The sequence below is a fragment of the Hemiscyllium ocellatum genome, chromosome 9, assembly GCF_020745735.1.
Source record: "Hemiscyllium ocellatum isolate sHemOce1 chromosome 9, sHemOce1.pat.X.cur, whole genome shotgun sequence".
Taxonomy (NCBI): Eukaryota; Metazoa; Chordata; class Chondrichthyes; order Orectolobiformes; family Hemiscylliidae; genus Hemiscyllium; species Hemiscyllium ocellatum.
This window is the reverse complement of record NC_083409.1, coordinates 71544030-71569906: the sequence shown is the minus strand read 5'-3', so window position 1 is coordinate 71569906 and position 25877 is coordinate 71544030. Positions and strand designations below refer to the sequence as shown.

Genomic DNA, 25877 nt, shown 5'->3' with positions numbered 1-25877 from the left:
TAAGGAATGGATAAATGAGAAACAACTTGCATTTGAGAATATCTTTGACCGCTTTTGATTAATATTTGCCTTCAAGTGCAAATAAGACACCGGGAGGATCACTCTTCAGTAGCAGATACCAATTCTCAGGTGGGTCGAGTTAACTTCATTAACCACCTATATGTACTATCTGAACCATGCAACTTTGGAAACTTGCAACAAGAGCTCATTTGCAATGGTATCATTGTTAGTGTCTCAGATTCATTAGTCACTGACCTTCAATCAAAAGAGAATCTACTTTTAGAATGAGTTGTTTAAATAGCAGTGGATACAGAATATGGAAGATTGTTCATAGAGTCATGCAGATGTACGGCATGGAAACATTGATCCAAATCGTTCACGTTGACCAGATATCCTAACCTAACCTAGTCCTATTTGCCAGCACTTAGCCCATATCCCTCTAAGCCCTTCCTATTCGTCTACCCATCAAAAGAAACATTATGGCACAAATTTCCACTTAATGCAGAGCATCCTTCAGAAAGTGTTGACTTCTTAAAGCACAATAGAATAATCAACCAGAAGAAACCAATCTCTCATCCGAAAAATATTCTATCTGTGATAACATCAATGTGAACTCCTAAGCAATCTGATGCCACTAAATCTTATCATTGGTGCAGTTCCAATACCCTACATCCGCAAAATTAAAACTATTCGGCCTTACACTGGTTATTTATTCACTGTAGATAAGAGGTCACTTCAAAAACTTGCTCAGTCTGAAGAACTAATTTGCATATTCTTGCTTTGGAACAGAATGTTGAAGAGCAGGTCAATAGTGCAGTAGAGCAAGTTTCTTTATATAAGGAACAACTATCTATTGAAAAACAGTACTATCCTTCCCTAGAAGATGTTATACAGTAACCTGATGTAACTTTGACAGATGTTATCTACATAATTCCTTATCCAATCAAATTTAAGCTTAATGCTGGTGTCAACATCAAGGTTATCTTGGATGGTGCTCTATGGTTTGCTAAAAGTGAAGTATTACGTATGACCCGATTGTGTGCAGCTGGAGGTGTCATACCTTTAGTTAAAGGGATGTTGCATGTAGTAATGATATTCAAAGATCACACAAGAGAAAAGTATGCATTATCAGTAATCAGCAGTCTTACCTGCTGAATAACAAGATTTGCTTTGTCCTCAACCTTCGATATAGAATACAGAAGTCTGAAACACTGCATCTTTGAGATCTGGTATTCCAAACTATTTATAGGACTGGAAAACCTTGAAACATCCAGCAAAGTTACTTTGAAAACTGGCATCATAGCAGACTGTCTCTTTACACCTCAGAAATCCCTCATTTCGTTAATATAAAAAGTTTTTTTAAAAATTTGGATGACGTAGTCAATTTGGAGTTTACCTTTCTAGTGTCCAAAACAATAGATTGGTGCTCAGATATGAGGACAGTTCCCAAGCTCTGGCTCAATATAAATTTCTGTGGATCTTACACAACTTAATAAAGCAATTGCTAGAGTAATCCATCCTGTGAACCAATGAAGGTTTGCTGAGGTCTCCATCAGCAGAATATACAAAGTTGGATGCTTTTTACATAGAGCTGAAAAAAATTTTCTGATTGCATTTTGAGCTTCAAAATATCATGATGAGCATTGTAAATTTTTGAGAAAACCGATCTGGTTCACTGACGTCGTTTAGGGGAGGAAATATGCCATCGTTAGCTGGTCTGGCCTACATGTGACTCTGGATCCACAACAATTTTATTAAGGATGGGCAATAAATGCTAGCCTTGCCAATGGTGCTCATATCCAGTGATTGAATAAAATTAAAGGAAAATGCATTATCTTGCAAAAGGGAAATCATTTTTGGCCAGTAAGTTGGAGTTCTTTGAGGGGGTAACATGGGTAGTGGATAAAGGGGAGCCAGTGGATATACCATATTTAGATTTCCAGAAGACATTTGGTGCCACATCAAAAGTTATTGTGGAAAATGAAACTTCATGGTGTAGGGGCCTCATATGGGTATAGATAGAAGATTAGTGGTGAAGAAGAAGCAGAGAATAACATTAATCAGTCTTTCTCGGGTTGCCAAACTACAGTACGTGAGGTGCCACAGGGATTGTTCCTAGAATCTCAACTGTTCATATTTTGTATAAATGACTTTGGTGAAGGACATTACATTTGCCAAATTTGCAGATGACAAAAAAGATAGGTGGAAAATTATGTTATGAAGTGTATGTAAGGAGACTACAAAAAGATCTAGATAGTTTGAGTGGGGAAAGATGTGGAAAATGAAATACAATGTGGAAAAATGTGAAATTGTAACTTTGGCAGGAAGAATTAAAAAGAAGCATATTCTTTAAATGGTGAGAGGCTACAGAGCTCTGAGATGCAGTGGGATCTGGGTGTCCCAGCATGTTAATCACAAAAGGTTAGAATGCATGTGCACCAAATAATTAGGATAGCTAAGAGAATATTGTCATTTATTAGGAAGGGAATTGAATACAAAAGTAGGGAGGTCATGCTTTAGTCATATGGGGCATGGAATATCTGCAGTACTGTGTACATTATTGATCACATCATTTTAGAAAGGGCATAATTGCATTGGAGAAAGTTCAAAGAAGGTTTATCAGACTCCTATCTAGAGTGAGAGGGTTTCCTTTGGCTAGGCTACACTTGTAATTGATATAATTTAGAAGAGTAGAGAACTTGATTGAAATACAAAAGGTGCTGAGTGGTCTTGACTGGGTAGATGTGAAGAGGATGTTTTGTCTTACGAGCGAGGGTCACTGTTTAAAAATCAGGAGTTGCTCATTTGAAGTGGTGATTAGGCATAATCCCTTCTCCAAGGATCATGAGCCTTTGGAACTCTCTTCCTGAAAAGGTGTTGGTCGTAGAGTCCTTTGAATATTTTTGAGGCAAAGGGAGATAGATTATTGTTAAGCCAAAAGAGGAAATGTGGTAAACAAGCATGATTTTATTGAATCATGGAGCAGGCTCAAGGAGCTGAATGACCTACTACTGCTCATATTTCATATGTTCATATGACCTTTCTTTCTCCTCCGCCACGTCTGATTTTGAGTCTTGTAGTCAATGAGATGTACAACACAGAAGCAAACCAAGGAGTGTCAAGTGAATTACGTATTCTAACACAGCTATCCAAGAAAATTAAAATGCAGAGGAAAAAGAACACTTATGGGTTCAGGGCATTGTGCATGGCAATGTAAAGATGAGCCAGAAAAGGCGTGGTGATCCAGTGGTTCACACTACCGCCTCACAGCACTAGGGACCCAAGTTCAATTCCATCCTCAAACGACTGTCTGTGTGAAGTTTGCACATTCTCCTTGTCCCTGTGTGGGTTTTCTCTGGTTCACTTCCATAGTCCAAAGATGTGTAGATTAGGTGGATTGACCATACTAAACTGCCTGTTGTATCAAGGGATATGGAGGTTAGGTGGATTACCCGTGATAAATACAGAATTACACATGTAGGGTAGGGCAGTAGGTCTGTACAGCATGCTCTTTGATGTGGACCTGATGAGCCAAATGACCTGCGTCTGCACTTTAGGAATCCTATGATTGTGTGAAAGCTCTCAATTAAAAAAACCCATCTTAGTATTGCATCTGCCTCATCCGTAAAGCTGCGTAGTTCTGCAAATGTGCTTTCATTGCATTTCTTTTTGTATGAATTAATTTGCCATGGCACTTTTGCTTCATGGGCAAAAGTGAGGACTGCAGATGCTGGAGATTAGAGTCGAGTGTGTGGTGCTGGAAAAGCACAGCATGTCAGGCAGCATTCGAGGAGCAGGAGAGTCAAGACCTGTGGTTCCTGATGAAGGGCTTTTGCCTGAAACATCAACTGTTCTGCTCGTCGGATGCTGCCTGCCCTATTGTGCTTTCCCAGCACCACACTCTCAACCCATTGCTTCAAAGCCTTGTTCACTTGTGGCATTATACCAAGGAAGCAACTGATTTTTTAAAAAGCAACAAAATTTAAAGCTCTCTGATTTATCATCCTTTATCTTGCTGCCTGTTTATTGGTGTTTGTTCTAGAACCCTTGTAAGAGACAGAGAGGTGGCTGGGCTAATCTGTTGAAATTTTAGCGTTGAGACACTGTATCTCCTTGATGGATCTTTGGAGGCTACTTGGTGCTGGTCACTTTATGGCATTTGATCAAGAAGAGCTGGACAGACTGGATTTGATATCTCCCTGAGAAGCAGGACTCTAAATAATGCCTACTCTGTTATACCCCGTTCAAAATCACGCAACACCAGGTTATAGTCCAACAGGTTCATTTGGAAGCATTAGCTTTCAGAGCGCTGCACCTTCATCACAACCTCCTGATGAAGGATCAGGGCTCGGAAAGCTAGTGCTTCCAAATAAACCTGTTTGACTTTAGCTTGCGGTGGTGTGATTTTTAACTTTGTACATCCCAGTCCAACACTGGCACCACCAAATCATGAATGTTATATCTTGGTTGATGACGCTTCTTCAAGCACGCTGAAGTTGATCATTATAATTTTATATTAAATTTTCCAATATTTTGAAACTGAAAAAGGCTTCCATTTAAATGTTGGAAATCCCAAGTTTCCAGTGATCTGCAAATTCATGAGATACACCAGCTCTTTGGTAGTAGCCTGAAGGCATGCATGATGTTAAAAAGAAAACTGAATTCTAAATTTGTTGAAATAGAAAATGCCTTTTCAAGAAGAAAATCTACTTCACGTTTTTAAACCTTTTTGTTCAATTTGCTAAATCAAACTGGATTGGCATACCCTTCTCTTTCATTATAGGAATCATACCACTGTAATTGGGCAAAGTTAGTGTTACTTGTGGCATGTCACATTGTTTCTTCAAAATAGTTGGGTAAAAAATTGATATCTGGTCGTGAAATCCCTGTTTGCATATTACTCTGTTCAAAAGGTACAAGACACTGTACAGGTTGTGCACTTTTTCAGCAACTAACGATGTGGTTGTGAAATCAATCTAGGTACAATTAAGAAGTGCATAGTCAGTTTTCCTATGCTACAAGTCACTTCACTGGTTTTCTGTGTTGCATTTGGTGGGTGTGGGATGTTGGGGGGAGCTCAGATAGGAATTTATTCTTAAGTAGTGTGACTGTTTCACAAGACCTTTTCTAATGGCTTACAGTGAAAGGAGAGGAAAGCCTCCGCTTGCCACAAAGCAACAGTACTACAAAGGACAGATTAAGGGTTTAGAAAAGGTCAATGTGGGTTTTTCGCTAACTAAACAGTGTCTTAAATTTTCGTATGCATAAAATAATGAAGTCATCGAAGAGTTTTTAAAGAATTTTTATTTCTTTTTTTTCTGCCTGCATTTGGTTGCCTGCTCAGCAGGGGTGTTTAATCTTTCCAGGCTTTTGAATTGGCCCAATGAATGAATGGGTAGCTGTCTCTCTAGGAGCTTGAAGCTTATTTTGAAGCCTAATCATTGCGCAAACATAGCCTTGCCCTCCTTCTCTAACAAACTTTCATACAATAGCAGGGATTCTAGTGGAGTAACCTGGATATTGCACACTGCGCTTTGAAATGTAGAATGGATGAGCAACAGAGCAGGCTGAGACTGATCTTCCTTTTTTTAATTAAGGATCACAAGGGCATCACTATATTTTAATATTCTAATCAGCTGTTGTGAATCAGCAGTATGGGACTTTGAAGTTCAGATTTAGATAGGATAATCTGTCATGTTTATACTGAAAACTATAATGATTTCTTCAGCAAAATCTTACACCAGTCGCACACTTTAGGGCAATATCTACTTTTTGTCATTGCTGATGTTGTAACTAGTAAAAATTATGTTGCTTGATATATTCCTATTTGTACAGAATGTTGCAGCACTGTAGATGTCCATTCACAGAATGTGGGTGCCAACATTGCTCATTGCCCTTGAGAAGGTGGTGGTGAATTACCTTCCTGCACTGCTGCAAATCATGTGGTGAAGGCGCAATAACCGTGCTGTTGAGGAGATCCACTAATTTGATCCAACAACAGTAAAGAAACAGTGATATAGTTCAAAGTCAAGATGTTGTGTGGCTTTGAGAATACTTGAAGTGTGTGGTGTTCCTGTGAACCTATTCTTTTGGCCTTCTCGGTGTTTGAAAAGTGCTGACAAAAGAACTTTGGTGAGTTGCTGTGCAACTTGTAGTTCACTGCTGCAGTTGTGCATTGTTCTTGGAGAGAATAAATATTTAAGGTTGTGAATAAGGTGCCAATGAAGTGTGCTGCAATATTCTTAACTTTGTTGGAACTGCAGCCATTCAGTGAAGAGTATTCCATCTCATTTCTAATATGTGCCTTCTAGATGGCAGCCAGGCTTTGGAAAGTCAGAGCTGAATTGCTTACCACAGAATTCCAATACTTGTATCGAGCTTCCCCCACCCTCTTCAGCTTCTGCCCCTCAAGCAAAAACAATCCATGTTTGTCAAACTTCTCCTCATAGCTAATACACCCCAATCTAGACAACATCCTACTAAACCCCTTTTGCGCCCACTCCAAAGCTTTCACATCCTTCTTACAGTGTGCAACCAGAACAGCGCACAATACTCCAAATGTAGTCTAACTAAAGTTTTATACAACTGCAACATGGCTTCCCAATTTGTATACCAAAGCCCTAAGCGATGAAGGCAAGCAAACGATACACCTTCTTTACCATCTTGTCCACTTATGTAACGACTTTCAGGGAGCTGCGGACTTGCATCCTAAATCCCTCTGTATATCAATGCTTCTGAGGGTCTTGTCATTTACTTTTTAGGCCTTTCTTTAGCATTTGACTTCCCAAAATGCATCACCTTACACTTGTCTAGATTAAACTTCATCTGCCATTTCTCCAGTAAACATTTCAACTGATCTGTATCCTGCAGTATTCTTTGACAGCCTTCCTCACTTCCACAGCTCCACCAATTTTTGTGTCATCTGCAAACTTACTAATCAAATCACCTACATTTTCATCCAAATCATTTATACATGTTATAAACCACTAAGATCCCAGCACTGATCATTGCGGAACACCATTGCTCACAGACCTTCAGTCAGAAAAAGACTCCTCTAATGAAATATCTTCATAGAGGCTGGTATCCTGTCACCAAGACTCCCTTTATTTACATGTGGAGAATCCTTGACACTGATCCAACTCCGAGTGAACAGAATGTCTGACACTCCTGTCCTTATCTGTCAGCCAGGGCTCCTTGCTTGGATTTGATTAACGACCCCAATCAGAGAACTTTATTCAATGAGGTCTATTTGGCTGACCTCATGACAATTACTATATCCACAGCTAACTCCTGTCTTCTCTGACCAAGCCAATTTTGTATCCAAGTTGCCAACTCACCATGGATTCCATGTGACATATTCTTCTGGACCACTGTTGCATGAGGGACATTGTCAGATGCTTTAGGAAAGTCCATGTCGACAACATCCACTGTCCTACTCTCATCAATCATCTTCATCACTTCCTTAAAAAGCTCAATCAGATTTGTGAGACAAGACCTCCCCTGCACAAAGCTGTTGCTGACTGACCTTAATAAATCCATTATTTTCCAAATGTGAGTAAATCCTGTCCATGAGAATCTTCTGTTATAATTTTCCAGTCATTGATACAAGGCAAACCTGCCTATAATTTTGTGGTTTATTTGTTGTCCTCCTTAAACAAATAAACAACATTGGCTATTCTCCAGCCTTCTGGGACCTTGCCTGCACCACAATGTTCTTTGTTAAGGTCCCAACCTTGCCTCCATCAGTATTCTGGGATAGATTCCAGAAGGCATGGGATTATCTGTTTAATGTTTTTCAAGACCCCCAACGCCACCGCCTCCTTCATATCAACATACCTCTCCCTGATTTTAGCATTATCCATTTCCTCCTCCTTGGTGAGTATTGATGTGATGTACTCATTCAGGACCTCAACCACTTTCTTTGGCTGCATGCAGGCGTTCCCTCCTTTGTCCTTGAGTGATTTACCCTTCGCTTAGTTACCCGCTTGCTCCAAATTTATATAAAATGCTTTGGGATTCTCCTTAATCCTACTTGCCAAGGGCATCTCATGGCCCCTTCTTGCCCTTCTAATTCCTTGTTTAAATTATTTCCTGCTTCTTTTACGTTCCTCGAAAGGCCTTAACTAATTTCAGTTTCCAAAACCTTACATATGCTTTGTTTTTTTCTTTTTGACAAAATTTTCAATATCTCTCATCATCCAGGTTTCCTGAATCTTGCGATTCTCATAAGCACATGTTGGTTCTGAACTATCATCAAGTAGCCTTTAAAAGACTTTCACATGTCAGATGTGGATTTAACCTCAGACAGCTGTTCCCAATCTAATTTATCCTGTTCTGACCTAATACTATTGTAAATAGGATTCCCACAATTCAGCACTTCAACTTAAAGACCAATGTTATCCTTATCCACAACTATCTTAAAATTTATGGAATTTTGATCACTATTCCAAAAATGCTCCCCCGCTGAAACTTTGATCATCTGGCTAGGCTCATTTCCCAATGCTAGGTTTAGTACAGCACCTTCCCTATTTGGACTATCTCGATATATATTTTCAAGAAACCCTCCTGGGTATGCCTAACAAGTTCTATCCCATCCAAGCCCCTGGCACGAAGAGTGTCCCAATCAATACTGGAGAAATTAAAATCACCCATTATAACAATTGCCTTTCTATCTTTCGATACTCTGCCTCCATATCTATTCCTCTGTTTTCCACTGGTTATTGACTGACTGACTGACCTTTCATATTCCTGAATTCTACTCGTATGGCCTCACTGAATAAGCCCTCCAAGATGTCCTTTTTTTAGCGTAGCTGTGAAATCCTCCTTAACCAGTAATGCAACTCCTCCATCCTTTTATATCCCTCTCTGTCATGTCTGAAACATCTGAATCGTGGAACGTTGAGCTGCTTGAAACAGGATTTGAGCCTGGCCAAATCAGCCATGATCTTGTTGAATGGCAGGGCAGACATGAGGGGTTGAATCACCTTCTCTACTCCTGTTTCTTATGTTCTTTTCTACTGTATATTATCCCTGTTTTGGTGCACAATTCCAAATCAAAGAAATCATATGCTGCTTATCGCAAATATTTGATGATATAGTTTTTGCACATCCACTTGCTTGCCAGATTTTATCTAGAGATTGCAGCATAATTTAAAAGTCAAATTTCTTTTACATAAAATTTGATTTGTTTTCTATTTTTGTTGACATTAAACTAATAAATGAATGATTTAAACAGGTGATGATGTAAAGATTTGCTAATTAACAGCTTTTGTCTGCAATTCGTAAAGATCTTGATCCGAGCACAATCCAAATTTAAGCACAGCATTTCTTAGCAAACACATTATAAATTTCTCACCATTTCATAATAAAATGAAAAATTAATGTCCCATTAGCATCAGAAATTGAGCAAAGCCCTTTGCTGCGTAAAATAAATCAAAATATCTGTTGACTTTATCACAGCCTGAGAATCAAGGCACTTCAAGGGAGCAAATGCCTAAATGTTGCAACTCTTTGTAGAAATTTATGCTAAGTATATGAAATTACAAGATATAGAAAATATAGAGCTGTTAGAACATTAAAATTAACAGGAGAAACTTTAATTTGAAAAGAAACATTGTTTTGTGAATTGTATTAGCCAAAACGGGATTTAGTTATCTATGCTGTACTGTCTTTGCGATTTATGAGATATTTTCAGTATTAGTTTGTAAGGATAAAATGTATAAAGCTTCCTGTATATGAGACGATCTGAGAGTTATGTGAAAATTTCCCATTGCAGTGATTGCATTCTGTATAGGTATTTTGTTAATGAAGGAGTTCTGAACAGCATGTTTTGTATAAAGAAGGAAATTACAGGAAGTGTAAATTATTCACAGTTTTAAAGTCACTAATCTGTGCTTTTTTTTAAATCAGAGAAAGCTGCTTGCCATCTACCTCCATCATGATGACAGTGTTCTTACAAATGTGTTCTGTTCCCAACTGCTGTGTGCTGAATCTATTGTCTCCTACCTCAGTCAAAATTTTATCACTTGGGCATGGGACATGACAAGGGAATCTAATAGAGCAAGGTACTCAATTTTATTTTCTAAACTTAATGTTTTAAATAGTTTACTATTTCTTATTAACTCTATGAGCAGAAAAATTGTGATCTGATATCAAATGTTGCGATGAAGGGAAAGTTAACCTGAAAGTGAATATTGTGCTACCCCGTTTTTATTAAGAGAATATTTTAATATATCCATTTTATGTGTGAGAATTTTATTTGATAGTTACTGATATAGAATGCTCATTCGCAGTGTTATTAATATCACTCGGGATTGTGACTTTGGACCCCTGATGTAGAGTTCCATAATCTTACCATGCAAGACATTGACATTTACCCAGTATGTTCCCCAGGGCATTGCCTTCCTCAACCCATCCTAAATTAATGGAACAAAAGCAAGAAATTGTGAAGACTCTAAATCTGAACTAAAAACAGTAAGTGCTGGGGTAACTCCGATCAAATAGCATCTGCAGAGAGAAAAGCAGAATTAACTTTCTCAGTGTTGCAAATGTAATCTTTTTTCCAATACCCTACATTGACTCTTGCTGCTACTGCACCCATCTCCTGCCAAGACACATGTTCTGCCACAGAAGTTTGCCTGCAAAATTTTCCCTCGCTCTCTATAACTCACTCTAACCATCAAAGCAATAACCTCTATGTTGCATATTCACTTACTTGGAACATCTCGCCATATGCATAAGTGGTTACAACTGTGCCACCAACTTTCATTTCCATTAATAGTGGTCTCTCTCATGTTCCAAGAAGAAAGCAGCATTTCGCACTGCACAAAGAATCAAAAAGAGTGTGTGCTGTCTGACTTGACCGAGAGGCTGACTGACTTTGTCCAAACCTTTGGATTGATATCAGAGGCTGCTCTTGACTTATTGTGCCAGGACACACTCACCGAAGTCTATACTTCCTTTAACTTGACTGAAAATAGCTGACAGCTGTGAAAAGATTCCTGGCTTTGTGACTGTGCTAAAAAGCAGGACAATATTGCGGTCCTTTGATCCTGACATCTCTGTCTGAAGGATGAGATGCAAAACGACAAAACAAAGTGAATGAGCACAATGAGAGCAAACAAACAGGCTAGAGATGCAGCCTTGCCTAGCTCGTGGGACCATGTTTTAGCTGCAGCATTGGAATGATAACTGCCAGAATCCACAATGGAGGCACTTTGGAACAAGTGGGCGAGCTGATGTCATCAGGTTTCTGCTCTGACTTCCACGTTGAGAAGTGTTAGTATCCGGTTTTCTCAACATGAATGGGATGACAAAGTGCCACATAGTAATTTGGTGAAATCTGCTGTTCGTAAAGTTGTTCTCTTTAACCAAAGGGCATAATGTGAAATGATGTGCAGTGCTTTGGTCCTCTGGCAGGAGGTTCTGTGTGGCCCCTCAGTAAACTGTGTTCCAGCTGACATCTTAAACTCGGGCATGATTTCACCAACCTCAGCCATACATTCTAAGAAAGAATGCGACAAAATTGCATCAGTCCTTGACTTTCTTTCATATTACATTTGATTTTTGTCATAGTTTATTTGTTTTCTATTATGTTCTGAGACACTATACAATATTACTAAGAGAAACAGCAGGCAGCATACAGCGAGAGAGGCACAGCAGGTCAGGCAGTATCTGAGGATCAAGAAACTGGATGTTTCAGGCATAAGGGTCTTGCTCCTCAGATGCTGCCTGACCTGCTGTGCCTTTTCCAGCACCACACTGTATTGACTTTGACTCTCCAGCATCTGCAGTCCTCACTATCTCCTAGCATACAGAGAAAGAAAATAAAGAGTATCTCGCAAGAAAGCAAAAAATTGTTGCAAGTCAGAGGCCAAAAATCTTAAAGCAGGATTTCAATGATGATTCTCATCATAATGAGTCAGACTTCGAATCGGATCTTGGCGGTAGATGAGAGGTATGTAAATATTGTGGTGTAACAATGTGGAAAGAATGTGTTGATCAAATGGTAAATCCTGATTGCCATCTTTAAATGAGCCATCAGAATGTTCTTTGGTCAGGAACAATAACAAAATCAAAACACTTCTTGAAAAGAAGTACCAAGTCAAAATCAGCAAAAGGTCTCTTTATATTGGCTCAAGAAATAAACAAGATCATCACATAGAATATTTAATCTCTCAACAAACAATGAAATTACAAAGATTGGTTCTACAGATGTTGCCTTTGCCACTGATCATGAAATATTCAGAGTATTAACAAACATTGAATAAATAGTCATGGTGTAGATTCTAATCGTGAAAATGTTGAGAGTGAAGGAGATCACAGAAGGAGGTCATTGGGCACATTGTGTATGCGTTGACCCTCTGAAGTCATGTTTCATGGATTGCCATTCTCCTGTCGTCTTCTTGTATTCTTGCACATATTTCCTTTTTGGATAAGCCTAATTACCTTTGAGATGTATCGTCTGAACCTGCCAGTAGTCACAGGGTATAGAGATGATCAGGAGAAATCACATAATAAAAAATGTAGATCTAATTAAAATAGTTTAAAGCAGAAAGTAAATGAAATAAATTCATTACAAAAGGAATATATTTTGTCCAATAATGTATTTGAAAATAATTTGTTGTGCATTTAGATATTTGTATATTTGTCACCTTACTTGAGGAAGAATGTAAATATGTTGAAAGCAGTTCAGAGAACGTTCACTAGACTAAGACCTGGGAATGGCTGGGGTGTCTTCCGACAAAACTTTAGACAGTCTAGATTTGTATTCATTTGGAATTTAGAAGAGTAAGAGTCAGCTGGATTAAAAGATGTAAAACTCTAAAGCAACTTTACAGAGTAGATGGTTCCTCAAATATCAGGGGTCACTCATTTAAAAAGAGATTAGACAATTTTTTTTTCTTGAGGGTTGAGTGCCTTTGAAACTGTCTTGCTAAAAAAAAGTAGTGAAAGCAAAGTCTTTGAGTTAGATAGATCCATTCATAACCAGGAGTATGAAAGGTTATAAGTGGTAGTTGGGAAAGCAGATTTGAGATTACAGTCAGACCAGCCATGATCTTATTGAATGGCGGAACAGGCATAAGGAGCTGAATTTCCAGAGGCTCAAGGGAGGCTCTATTAATATTCCCATCATCAGAAATGGGACAACTTGGTAATCATTGCAAAAGATAAGGCTGAAGCATTTGCAACAATCTTCAGTCAGAAGCACTGAGTGAATGATCCATCTCAGCCTCCTCCATTGGGCTCCAGCCTCACAGATGTCAGTTTCCAGCCAATTTGCTTGCGATACTAAGAAATGATTGAGGGCACTGGATACTGCAAAAGCTATGGACCCTGACAACATTCCAGCAATACTACTGAAGATATGTGCTTCGAAATTTCCACACTTCTAGCCAAGCTGTTACAATACAGCTACAACACTGACATAGAACATAGAACATAGAAGGATACAGCGCAGTACAGGCCCTTCGGCCCTCGATGTTGCGCCGACCGAATCCTACCTAACCTATACTAGCCCAATAACTTCCAAATGCCTATCCAATGCCCGCTTAAATGACCATAAAGAAGGAGAGTTCACCACTGATACGGGCAGGGCATTCCATGAACTCACAACCCGCTGTGTGAAGAATCTACCCCTAACATCTGTCCTATACCTACCACCCCTTAATTTAAAGCTATGTCCCCTAGTAACACCTGACTCCATTAGCGGTAAAAGGTTCTTAGTATCTACCCTATCTAAACCCCTAATCATCTTATACACTTCTATCAGATCTCCCCTAAACCTTCTCTTCTCCAATGAGAACAGCTACCTGATAATTTGGAAAATTGCCCAGGTATGTCCTATACAGCAAAAAAACCCAAATCCAATCCAGCCAATCATTGCCTCATCAATTTACTCCCTGTCATCAACAATGCAATCAAGCAGCTACTGCTCAGCAATAATTTTTACACTAACAGCCAGTTTAGGTTCCATCAGGGCCATTCTCCTCCTAACCTCATTACAGCCTTGGTTCAAAATGGGCAAAAGAGCTACATTCCAGAAGTGAGATGAGAGTATCTGCCCTTGACATCAGGGTAGCATTTGACCAAGTATAACATCAAGAAGCCCTATCAAAATTGGAGTCAGGAAGAATGAGAGAAAACACTCTGCTGTTTAGAGTAATAGCTTGCACTAAGACAGATGGTAATGGTTGTTGGAGGTGCTTCATCTCTGCTCCAAGGCATCACTGCAGGAGTTCCACAAGGTATATTTTCTGAGCAACCTGTTCAGAGATGGTATTACACATATCTGAACCCAGGTCTCCTGGCTCAGAGGTACAAACAATACTACTGTGCCACAAAAATCATGAGTTGCTCAGGGTAGTTACCTATGCCTGCCATCTTCAGCTGTTTCATCAACAATATTCTCTTCACCATAATGTCAGAAGTCAGAATGTTCATTCATAGAACATAGAAAAATACAGCGCAGTACAGGCCCTTCGACCCTCGATGTTGCGACAATCCAAGCCCACCTAACCTACACTAGCCCACTATCCTCCATATGTCTATCCAATGCCCGTTTAAATGTCCATAAAGAGGGAGAGTCCACTACTGCTACTGATGATTGTGTAATGTTTGGGACCATTCACAACTCCTCAGATACTGAAGCAGCCTCTGTTCAAATGCAGCAAGATCTGGCAATATCCAGGCTTGCAAGTAACATCAGTGCTATATAAATGCCAGACAATGACAAACTCCTATAAGAGACAATCAAACCACTGCACCTTGTCATTCACTGTCATTACCAACACTGAATCCCCCACCATCAACATGGATTACCATTGACCAGAAATTGAACTGGACTAACCATATAAATACATTGACTACAGAGCAGATCAGAGGCTAGGAATCCTACAGCAAGTAACTTACCTCATAATCCCAAGGCCTATGCACCATCTTCAAGTCACAAGTCAGGAGCCAGATTGAATGTGCCCCACCTGGATAAGTGCAGCTTCAACAACACTCAAGAAGCTTGACACTATCCAGGACAAAGCCTGCTTGATTGGACCCACATCCTCAAGCATTCACACTGTTAACTATTGATGGACAAAAATAGCAGTATTTGCCACCTACAAGATGCCATGAAAAAATGCACTTAAACACATAGCATTTTCCAAACCCACAGCCGCTACCATGTAAAAGAAGAAGGCAACTGATACATGACAACACCATGACTTACATGTTCATCTCCAAGCCACTCATCATCCTGACTTGTCACTGGGTCAAAGTCCTGGAACTCTGTACCTAATGGCATTGTGGGTGGTACTTACACCAATGGACTGCGGCAGCTCACCACAGCTATCTTAAGGGTAATTGGACAATAAATGCTAGACCAGACAGGGAACCCCATATCTCATGAATGAATTTTAAAAAACGAATGGATTAAGAAGGTGTAGTATTCAGTGGCATCTTCTGCTTTGGTTTTACAACATGCAAATGTGTTTCACAATGTGATAATAGCTAGGTAATCTGTTTTTGTGATTTTGATTTAGGGCCAGATATTGGCCTGAACACTAAGGATAACTCCCCTGCTGTTCTTCTATCAGTATTTTAACATATTTTAAGCTTGGAAGGAACTGGCAGTCTGGGTTTCAGATTCATGTTTCTTACAAAAGTTGGAAGCTCTGACTTTGCACTATTCACTCCTTACTGCACTGGACTGTCAACCCTGATTTTCATGCAGTCAGGCTCTGGGCTTGGACCTGAAAACAGAGTCTTGTATATCAGAGATGAGAGTGCTACTAACGAAGCAACAGTTGACACACACAATTTTGGCTAGCCTTCTTGGTCAGCAGAGCTTTCCATCACCTGTACGAGTGTTCATCCAAAATGATGGTGACTATGTCCCAGTTATCTGTGCTGATGTCTACCAAACCCATATCTTATTTGCAAGTATGAATATCCAACTGACCATGATGCAGTAACCAGTCATTGTACAGGAGGTCCTTGGATGCATGATAGCTGAATGCACAATAAATGTTACTGAGCCAGTGCAGACATTGTTGGCTGAGTAATGGGTGTATGCAAATGAAATTAGTGTACTCCAGCACCTTGGAGCTGATAACTTTAACCAGCAGTGAGGTGTTGAGCATTGTGCATTGTCTTGATTGTAGGAGTTGCCAGGAAGGTGGCATATTTAGATAACAGATGTCTTTGCATTCACAGATTTGTTTGACAGGGTTTACTCATTTATCCATTACTTCTCCTGAGGAATGCACAAAACAGTGAAGATATTTGTCCATAACTAAGGGTTTAATTCATGAATGCCATGTTGACATATCAGTATGGGGGCCAAACCACTTCCAAGTTCCTCTGAAGCTTTGCCTGGAGCCACAAGGGATTCAGTTTCCATGTGTCACCAGAAGGAGGTACTGTAGAAGACTTGTTAGTGGAGAAGCTTGTACTGGCAGTGAGAGACTTAGGCTGTCCTTGGTACAGCTGCTAACCAATGGTGTAGACTGGAAATGAAAAACAGATGAGCACTCAAAAAAACAAGGAACAAGCTAACTTTCTTCACCTATACTCTGGATGCATCACATTGATTGGCTGGTATGTAATTCCAATCTTAGATTCTATGCTTGTAACTGTCAGTCCATGTTTCATTAAGTAATATGGATTCTAAACACATTTTTAAATTTCCTTTTCCTTGTTTTTCACTCTGTTTCCAGCTTATGACTGTGAGCCTTCTTAAGCAGGAGTTATCTTTAGGTTTCAAGTTGTCCCTCCTGGAAAGAAGCAAAGTGATCTACCTGACTGTGTCCCAAAATTGATCATTTTCTTACTCATGTTAGAATTTTTGTCTCATTAAACAGGTGATTACAATGTCAGATTCCCAATGACTCACTGGGTTAGTCTGCTGGAAAGGGAGTTCTACTATTCCCAAAGTTATCACAAGTGTGAAAAGCTGGAATAAAATGTATAAATTAATCATGTAAATCAATACAAATGGGTATGATACACTTGAGGTTATTGAGATGTGGTTGCAGGTTTACCATTGATGGGAACTGAATATCAAGGGATATTCAGTTTTTAGGAGAGACAGAATAAAGGTAAAGCAAATGGGCTAGCATTGCTAATTTAAGAGGAAATTAATGCAATATTGAAAAAGAATATGAACTCTAATGAAGTGGATTTTGTATGGCTAGAGCTTAGAAACACCAAGCTGCTGAAAACTATAGTGGAGATTGTATTTAGACCCTCAAACTGTAGTGGTAACTTTGGGAAATGCATTACACAGGAAATTAGAGATGCAAACAATTAAGATACAGCATATATGGATTGGACAAATCAAATCGGCAACAATACAATAGAGGAGAGATTTCTGAAGTGTGTACAGCATTATTTTTGGATCAATGCATCACAAAACCAACGAGGTAACAGGCCATCCAAGACAGAGCACGAGAAAGAAATAATTGGCAATCTAGTCAATTTTGTGAGGCCCCTTTGGGAAGAGGAACCAAAATATGTAGAATCTTTTATTAAGATGGAAAATTATGTAGCTGATTTTGAGACTCAGATCCTGAATCTATATATGAGAACTTATGATTGTGTGAGGCACAACCTGCCTATGAAAAACTGGGGAACATTATTTAAAGGGATGAAGATGGATAGGCAATGGCATGGATAAACTGCAACAATTGTTCATTCTTGTTTGACAAAAGTAAAATGGGGAAGCATGGCTTGGCAATGCCTAACAAGGGAAATTAAACAAATAGTATTGGATCGAAGGAAGAGGCATACAAATCAGCCCAGAAAATGGAGTGGATCTGAATATTGGAAGCAGTCTAGATTTCAGCAAAAGAAAACAAAGGGATTGATTAAGTTGGAGAAGATATAGCATATGAGAGTAAGTTTGTAGGGCTCATACAAACTGATTGTAAAAGCCTCTGTAGATATATGAAGAGGGAAGGATGGTTGGAGACAAATCTAAGAGCCTTACAGCCAGAAAAAAGGCAAGTTATAATTGGGAACAAGGAGATGACACGGCAACCAAATATATAATTCGGTTCTGCCTTCACAAAGGAGGAAACAAATAATGACCTAAAATGTTGGGGAATTCAGGGACTAGTTAGAAGGAGGAACTGAAGGAAATCCATATTAGCAGAAAAATGGTGTTGGGGAAATTGATGGAGTTAAAGGCTGATAAAATCGCAGAGCCCAATAATCCAGCTTCCAGAGAAGTTGAAGAAATGGCCCTACAAATGGTAGATGCATTGTTGGTCATATTTCAAGATTGTATAGACTCTTGAACAGTTCCAATGGATTGGAGACCAAGTAATGTAACCCTCCAGTTTTTAAAAAAAAAAGTGGGTGGAGAGAAATCTGGTTATTCTAGCCTGACATCAGTTAGGGAGAGATGTTAGAGTTCATTTAGAGAACAGTGATAGGACTGGGCAGAATCATGGATTTGCATGACATAGAAGATTAGTTAGTAAAATTCATACACGAGATTGGGACTAGTGCACTGACTTGGCTAGAGAACTATTTGGCAGACAGTAAGCAAACAGTAAGAATAAAGGGTCTTTTTCTAAGAGGCATACAGTACTAATGGTGTATTACAGAGAAAGGTCCTAGGACCCCAGCTGTTCAGAATGTATTTTAGTGATTTAGATGAGAGAACTAAATACAATATCTAAATATTTACAGGCAACACAAAACTGGTTGGGAAAATGAACTGTGAGGAGCACACAGAAATGCATCAATGTGATTTAGACTAGCTGACTGAGTGGATAAATGCATAGCAAATGAAGTATCATGTGAATAAATGTGAGGTTATCCACTTTGAAACAAAAGTAGTTTGGGAAAGGGGAGATGCAAGAGACCTAGGTGGTGGTGTATACCAGTCACTGAAAATAAAGGTGCAGCAGGCAATGAAGAAAGCAAATGGCATGTTGACCATCATAGCGGAAAGATTCATGCATTGCAGGAGGGAATGTCTTGTTGCAGTTGTGCAGGGCTTTGATGAGACCACAGATTCAGTATTGTCAAGTTTTGGATGTCTCATCTGAGGGTAGATATTTTGGTTATTGAGAAATTGCAAAGAAGTTAATCAGACTGATAGCTGGGTGGCAACATCGACATATAAAGAGAAACTGGATTGGTTAGGACTATATTCACTGGAGTTTGGAAGAATGAGAGGAATTTTGACACCAATTAAATTTTAACAAGATTAATTAGAGTGAATGCAGGAAGGATGTTCCCAAAATTGTCTTTTGACAAAATCCTTTGAGTCTCTCATCTACCCTATTCATCTCAAGAGCACTCAACAGTCCTTACCTCTGCTTTCCTACAGTTCACAATACAGTTGGCTGTGTGGTATTCTCATTTTTGAATTAGCTTTTTGGATTCATTCTTAGGAGCCCCACCAAGTCCTATGGGCTTTCCTCACAATTCCAGCATTCTGAACAGAGGAGCTCAATTCATTACAGTGGAACATTTAAGCCTCCGATTTTCATCTCCGCCCTCAGTATTTTTCCTTGTAATCCAAGGAGGATATCTTGGCATTCTGAATTATCTTTTCTTTGCCTTAGTTACTTGCCTTCTATTATTCTCCCATCCCCTCTCCTCCTTGCGTTTATGGAGGTGACAGCAAAACTGTCTCTTCTTAAGGATTATCTCATAATTCACAGCCATCACTGTTGCTTGTTTAGTTTCCAGCATTGGTTCTTATTTTAAAAGGCAGTGAATATTTAAGTTCTTTCAAGAGAGTGACCTTTTTGAGAGCTTCATATGTAGTTTCAGTTCCTAATGCTGGTATCCACCTCTCAAAATTACTTTGAATTTAAAACGGTTAAGAATCTTGGGTTTGTCTTGCCCTTACCAACTTTTACAGAAGCTCCATTGAAAGCATACTGACTGGGTGCATACTGGCCTGGAATGGTAATTGTGTTGAGAGTGTATTGCTGGAAAAGCACTGCAGGTCAGGCAGCATCTGAGGAGCAGGAAAATCGGCGTTTCAGGCTGGAACCCGAAACGTCGATTTTCCTGCTCCTTGGATGCTGCCTGACCTGCGCTTTTCCAGCAATACACTCTCAACTCTGATCTCCAGCGTATGCAGACCTCACTGTCTCCTAGTATGGTAACCCAAGACTTTTAAAAAGCTCCAGAAGGTTGTGTGCATAGCCCAGCCTATCACACAACAACCCAGATGGCCTCCTTCAAAGATCGCAATTTACCCCCAGACGTGATTGACGATGCTCTCCACCGTATCTCCTCCACTTCCCGTTCCTCTGCCCTTGAGCCCTGTCCCTCCAATCGCCACCAGGACAGAACCCCACTGATTCTCCCTACCACCCCACCAACCTCCGTATACATCATTTCATCCGTCATCATTTCCGCCACCTCCAAACGGACCCCACCACCAGAGATATATTTCCCTCCCCTCCCCTATCAGTTGAAAAGACCACTCCCTCCGTGACTCCCTTGTCAGATCCACACACCTCTCCGCCCCCACCCCGACTCCGGCCTATCAACTTCACCTTAACCTCCTTCCACCTATTGCATTTCCAATGCCCCTCCCCCAAGTCCCTCCTCCCTACCTTTTATCTTAGCCTGCTTGGCACACTTTCCTCATTCCTGAAGAAGGGCTCATGCCTGAAACATCGATTCTCCTGCTCCTTGGATGCTGCATGACCTGCAGCGCTTTTCCAGCAACACATTTTCAGCTCTGATCTCCAGCATCTGCAGTCTTCACTTTCTCCTATCACAGAAACCAGCCTGCCATACATGGACTCCATTTACATGTTTTGTTGCTGCAGAAAGGATGTCAACATCATCAAAGACCCATTGTACCCTAGTAATGTTCTCCTACAACCTCTTATGTCAGGCAATAGATACAGAAGCTTGAACATACACAACAGCAGGTTCAGGAGCAGCTTCTTCTCTGCTGTTATTAGACTGCTAAAAGGACTCTCTAACTTCAGATAATGCTGATCTCGCCTAGTACACGGCCTGTGCAATGTAACATGTAGGCCTCTAAGTTGTTTTTTCACCCTATGATCGGTATGTCCTTGCTTCCTGTGATCTGCCTGTACTGCTCATAAACAAAGCTTTTCACTGTACTTAGGAACACATGGCAATAAATAAATCAAATCAAAGGCTATTTCCTTAAATTTCAATCTTTTGCCTGTACGCTTCCAGAACTAACTCAAGTTAAAAGATAACACTCAATTAATTATCTTTAACCAATGGAAATTGGGGAAGATGAATTGCTTACTTATAGATAACCTTCTCCCATCTTAAATTCCCCCTCTCGCATTCAGATTGTCACACAAAGATAGACAAAACATGGATATTAAAAGAGAAAAAGGAAAATATTATCAGGGAAACACAGTTTGTTAGCAGAGACTGGGCAATAGTTTTCAATGAGATGTTTTCTTTCTCTTCCTTTCACTTTCTTGATGTTGAGATAGAATTGTTTGCACACCAATGTAGAGTACTTCACTCACTGGTTGAAATTTCATCACTTTCAGAATCTCGAGTGAGTGTTTCATTTCAATGAGGGAATTTGCAGCAGGTGGCAAGCAGAAAGCAGTTGGTTGTTACCGTAGACTTTGTGGTCCCTCCACATTGAGAGAGAAAGAGACGTGTTTTTTTTATGCTTTTCCTTGCAAGCCAATTGGTTTTCTACTGCACTGGGCTCACACTAGCCTTGGCCACCTGATCTGGAGCCAATAAAAAAAAATTTTTTTAAAACTGCAACCATCTCGTTGACAGTCTCCTTAGTTTAAAGTAGTATCTTCCTTTTTTCAGTCCACAGTGCAAAAATAAAGAAAATAAAAAGATGTGGTTACAAACCTAAAAATTCCTGTAAAACCCTCATTATTCTCAGTGTTGCTACTGAGAATAATACTGCTTCCCTACTTGCCAAAGGTTTTAAGTTGACATTTACCGCAATATAAAAATAATTGTTACCTGTTTTCTTGCATACTTCAAATCAATCTATTATCCCTTTATTTACAATGTGATAGTAAAAAAACGACTTGAGAGGATCTTGTTGTACTGAGCTTTGAAATTTGAACTCAACATGGTTATTTAGTATTGTTGAAAACTGATCAAAATCTTATAATATTGTATCACATTGTATTTTATTACTTTAACTGATTTCATGCAAACAGTTCTCTGAAAACAATTCCTCGAGTAGTTTAATTACAATGAGTTATTCTAAAATATTCTAAAATTGAAAATTCATTTTAAGTCTGACAATTTAATTTTTAATGAAGCATTGCAGGTGCAAAATTTCATCATTTTTTTGCATTTGGTTGTCAATCTTTTCTACTGTAATTGGGCATTATTGAATTCTGCCTTGTTATTGAATTTGGCCCAGTAATAATAATCTTCTCAATCATCTGTATTCCTCGAGCTGAATTGGTTGCCTGGAGTTGTTTTGCTTTGCTCTTCAGTTGCCAGTTCAAAATCTGGTTTAATAACAAGTTTGTAACATATTTGTTATTGACCAGTAGTGTTGCAAATTAGCTCAGCAAATTGACAACCAGTAACCTACAATTTTGCTCTTGATTGTTCTTTGAGAAACTGCCTTTATTTTGTTTGTCACAGCAGTTTGTTATTGACTGATGAAAATTCACCTAATTATTAAATCAAAGCAGAATTGATGTCAACTAGCACGTGAGGCCCAGGAAGAGTTAAAAATATTTGTGAATCATTTGTGTTGTAAGTTCAGTTACATGCTGAAATTCAACATGCTGATGTATTTATTAGATATGTATCACTGCAATTCAACGCAGTGTGCAAATTGGGACTTGTGTCCCTTGCTCTCTCTTATATCTGCCATGCAGGCTAGAGTGCTAAGTAGCCCGGGCACCTTTCAGCAGTAGGTTTTCCTCACCTGTCATTCCTAATCATCAAGTAATTAACCATATTCACAGCTGTTGACCCTTGGCACAAACAGGGCTTTGAATGATGCACGCCTGGTTGGAGAGCAGTTGACCGTGCTGGTCCCATTTGACCCATTTGCAAATCCACTACAGGTGTGGGCTTCAGTACAGGACATAGCTTCCAAAGTTTTGTGTTGTCCTGCTGCTTAGCCTACTGAATAGGGATTTCGCTGTAGGTAGTTAGGAAACAGATGGAGTTTAATTGTTGTTCTGTGGAGAGGGACAGAGGGGCACATGATCTGAACTGTTTTCCAGTAGAGTAGTCATCTAAACGTTCCGTCTGTGCATGTTGTGTTTAGAAAGAGGTAGTTAAAGTATCAGCCTTATTTAGGGCTCCCCCAATAGAGTCCTTTACAAACTAGTTTACAAAAGATTAAGATTCCACAACATCTGGAGCCTTTGTCACTTTCCCACTGTTTCTTCCTGGTTTTTTAGGGCTCCTATTACCGTTGGATTATGTTGGACATTCTCATTTTCTCCTTTTCTCCACAGCTTTTGATATGTCTAGATCAATTTGCAGCATGGTTTAACACTAGATCTGCTTTCTGCCAACAGCATTTATTCTTTAGTAGTATCCTTACAAATGAGCTAGTGTATTCCTGTAACTTCAGAAGTTTTAAAGAACCATCGAAAGGGCAGCATCTAATGACTTTATTAGTGTAAGGTTTCAGATGGACTTGTTCATTGTTCACTTCTCCTTGTCAACTATTCATAATTACAACAGTATTGTCTGATGCACTTGTAAATTATTTCCTAGTAACACAAGAAGTTGGGATAAAAGGTATTTGGCTGGGTAGAATAACACCACAAGACCTTGTGAGATAATTGTTTGAAAGGTGGCAGACTGACAAATTTATTCCCTCCATGCTTCATGTACAAGGCAAATCAAAACATTGATCGTTACTACATAGTTCAGATATTAGTAAAGGATTATTTATGTCCTCTTTCCAATCAAATTAAAAGTTATGAACTAATTCCAAATCTAAATATAGCACATATCCAACTCCATTCTGTGCATCAAAAATTGTTACTTGAAATATATTGTGATTCCTATTCTACTTAATATAACATTTTGAAGCACAGAATTACATTGGATAAAATATCACTAACTACAAAATGCTAAGGTACCTGGATATCCATGCCAATACAAGCATTTTGGGCCCATTCTAAATTATCCTTCAAAAGGTGGTTGTCAGCACTATCCTGTTGAGTGTAAGATGAAAATCTTCAGTATGTGTCTCTTTTCAGCGATTTTCAAGTTCTGAACTATCAAGAAAAAGATCTGTGGATCTGGAAATCTGAAATAAAAACCGATAATACTGGAAATTCTCTGGACTTGAAGCATCTGTGAAAAGAAAAATCCAGATTATTGGTGAGAAAGTGCTATCAAGTGACACACTCAACATCACTTTCTTTTGCTTCACTAACGATTGAGCATCGACAGGGTCTTAATTGGTCAGATTAGATTTTTATGGAGAGGAAATGCCTGGCTGATTTTCCACTTTGGTAAATATCAGTTTACTGAATGATGAGAGATGTGACTAGTTCTGTGGCATTCTAAAGCCAGTTGATGCTGGAGTCTACAGCCTCTGCTGTATCTAGCATGTGCCTAACTATTTCTTGATACCAGATGGACTAAATTAATTATTTTTGTCAGACTAACTCTGTAATGAAGAGAACCTCAGGAGTAGACTGAGGTGGATCAACCATTTGGCAGTTATGGTTGAAGACCGTTGCAAACTCAACCTTGCCTTTTATATTTATATGCAATTTGCCCCCTGTCATTAAGCTTGGGAATGTTTGTGTAGCCCCCTCTTATTGGCTGTTCAGTTGTCCTTTACTCTTCACAATGGGTGGTAGGCAGGACTACAAAGCTTTGATTGTACCATTTGCTATAAGATTAGTTATATCTACGCATAATATTCTCGTATCTCTATTTAGCATGAATGTGATCTTTTCCTTCTTTCCCACCACTCTGCCACTTGGTTAAGGATTTTTGATTCAAAATATAATGTTCCTTGATGGGCAAGTTGTCATCATTTTGAATGATTGGTGGCAAGTACCATACAGCCATTAATGGAACACAGGAGCAGGCCATGCAATGCCTCGAACCTGCTCCACCAACCGAGAGCAGCAATTTCTATGCCATTTTTCCTTGCCATTCACATGTCGCTTCTTGTTGGTATCAGGAAACTATTTGGTTCTCCATCCTGTACTTACTTCCCTACAGAACTTTGACAGCCCTCGCGGGAGGTGAGGAGGTGGGGATAAATTCCAAAGATTCACAGCCCTCTGTAGAAAGAAAGATTCTCCTCATCTCAGTCCTAAATGGTTTGTTCTTTTGTCTGAAACTGTGACCCCCAATTTCTAGATCCCCAGGTGGGTGAAGCATCCTTTATATATCTACCCTTAAATAATTTTGCAAGTATCATTGAGGTCATTTTTCATTCTTTTAAACTCTGGAGAATATAGGTTCAATGTCCTCAATTGCTCCTCATAAGATAGTCCCACAATCCCAGTTATTAGTCTGATGAACTCCCACACACTCCCTCCATTGAATGCTGCTCCACTTCCTGGAGCACTCCAGTGTGTCTTTTGAGTGTTAACGTTGTCTTCCCTTAGAACACTTTGCATTTTTGAATTTGTACACAGACCCTGAAGGTAGCAAACACTTTTTGGCTATCTGGACACAAAATCCCATTCATCATAGTTGATTTTGAAATTTTGCACAAATGCTTGTAGAACTGGCTTCAGGAAGATCACTAACATTTATTCTGTAGTCTTATTTTATCTGGAGGCTTCACTTTCTCAAAGGCAGTTAGCAATGGGCAATAAATGCTGGCTGAACCAGCATCACCCATATCCCATGAATTAATAAATAAATAAGTGTGCTAATAGACTTCATCTAGCACTTGTCTGTGGCTTTCACTGAAGTATGACAAC

At 39.3% G+C, this 25877-nt stretch overlaps 1 protein-coding gene across 2 annotated transcripts in view; it reads left to right on the top strand.

The window, feature by feature from the left end:
• The window catches only part of faf1 (Fas (TNFRSF6) associated factor 1), a 389085-nt gene that overhangs the window by 268518 nt on the left and 94690 nt on the right, over positions 1 to 25877 (top strand). For both annotated transcript variants that reach the window (XM_060829823.1, XM_060829824.1), the window contains one exon: positions 9910 to 10064. In XM_060829823.1, coding sequence (XP_060685806.1) covers positions 9910 to 10064 — 155 coding nt within the window. The remainder of the gene's footprint in view (positions 1 to 9909; positions 10065 to 25877) is intronic.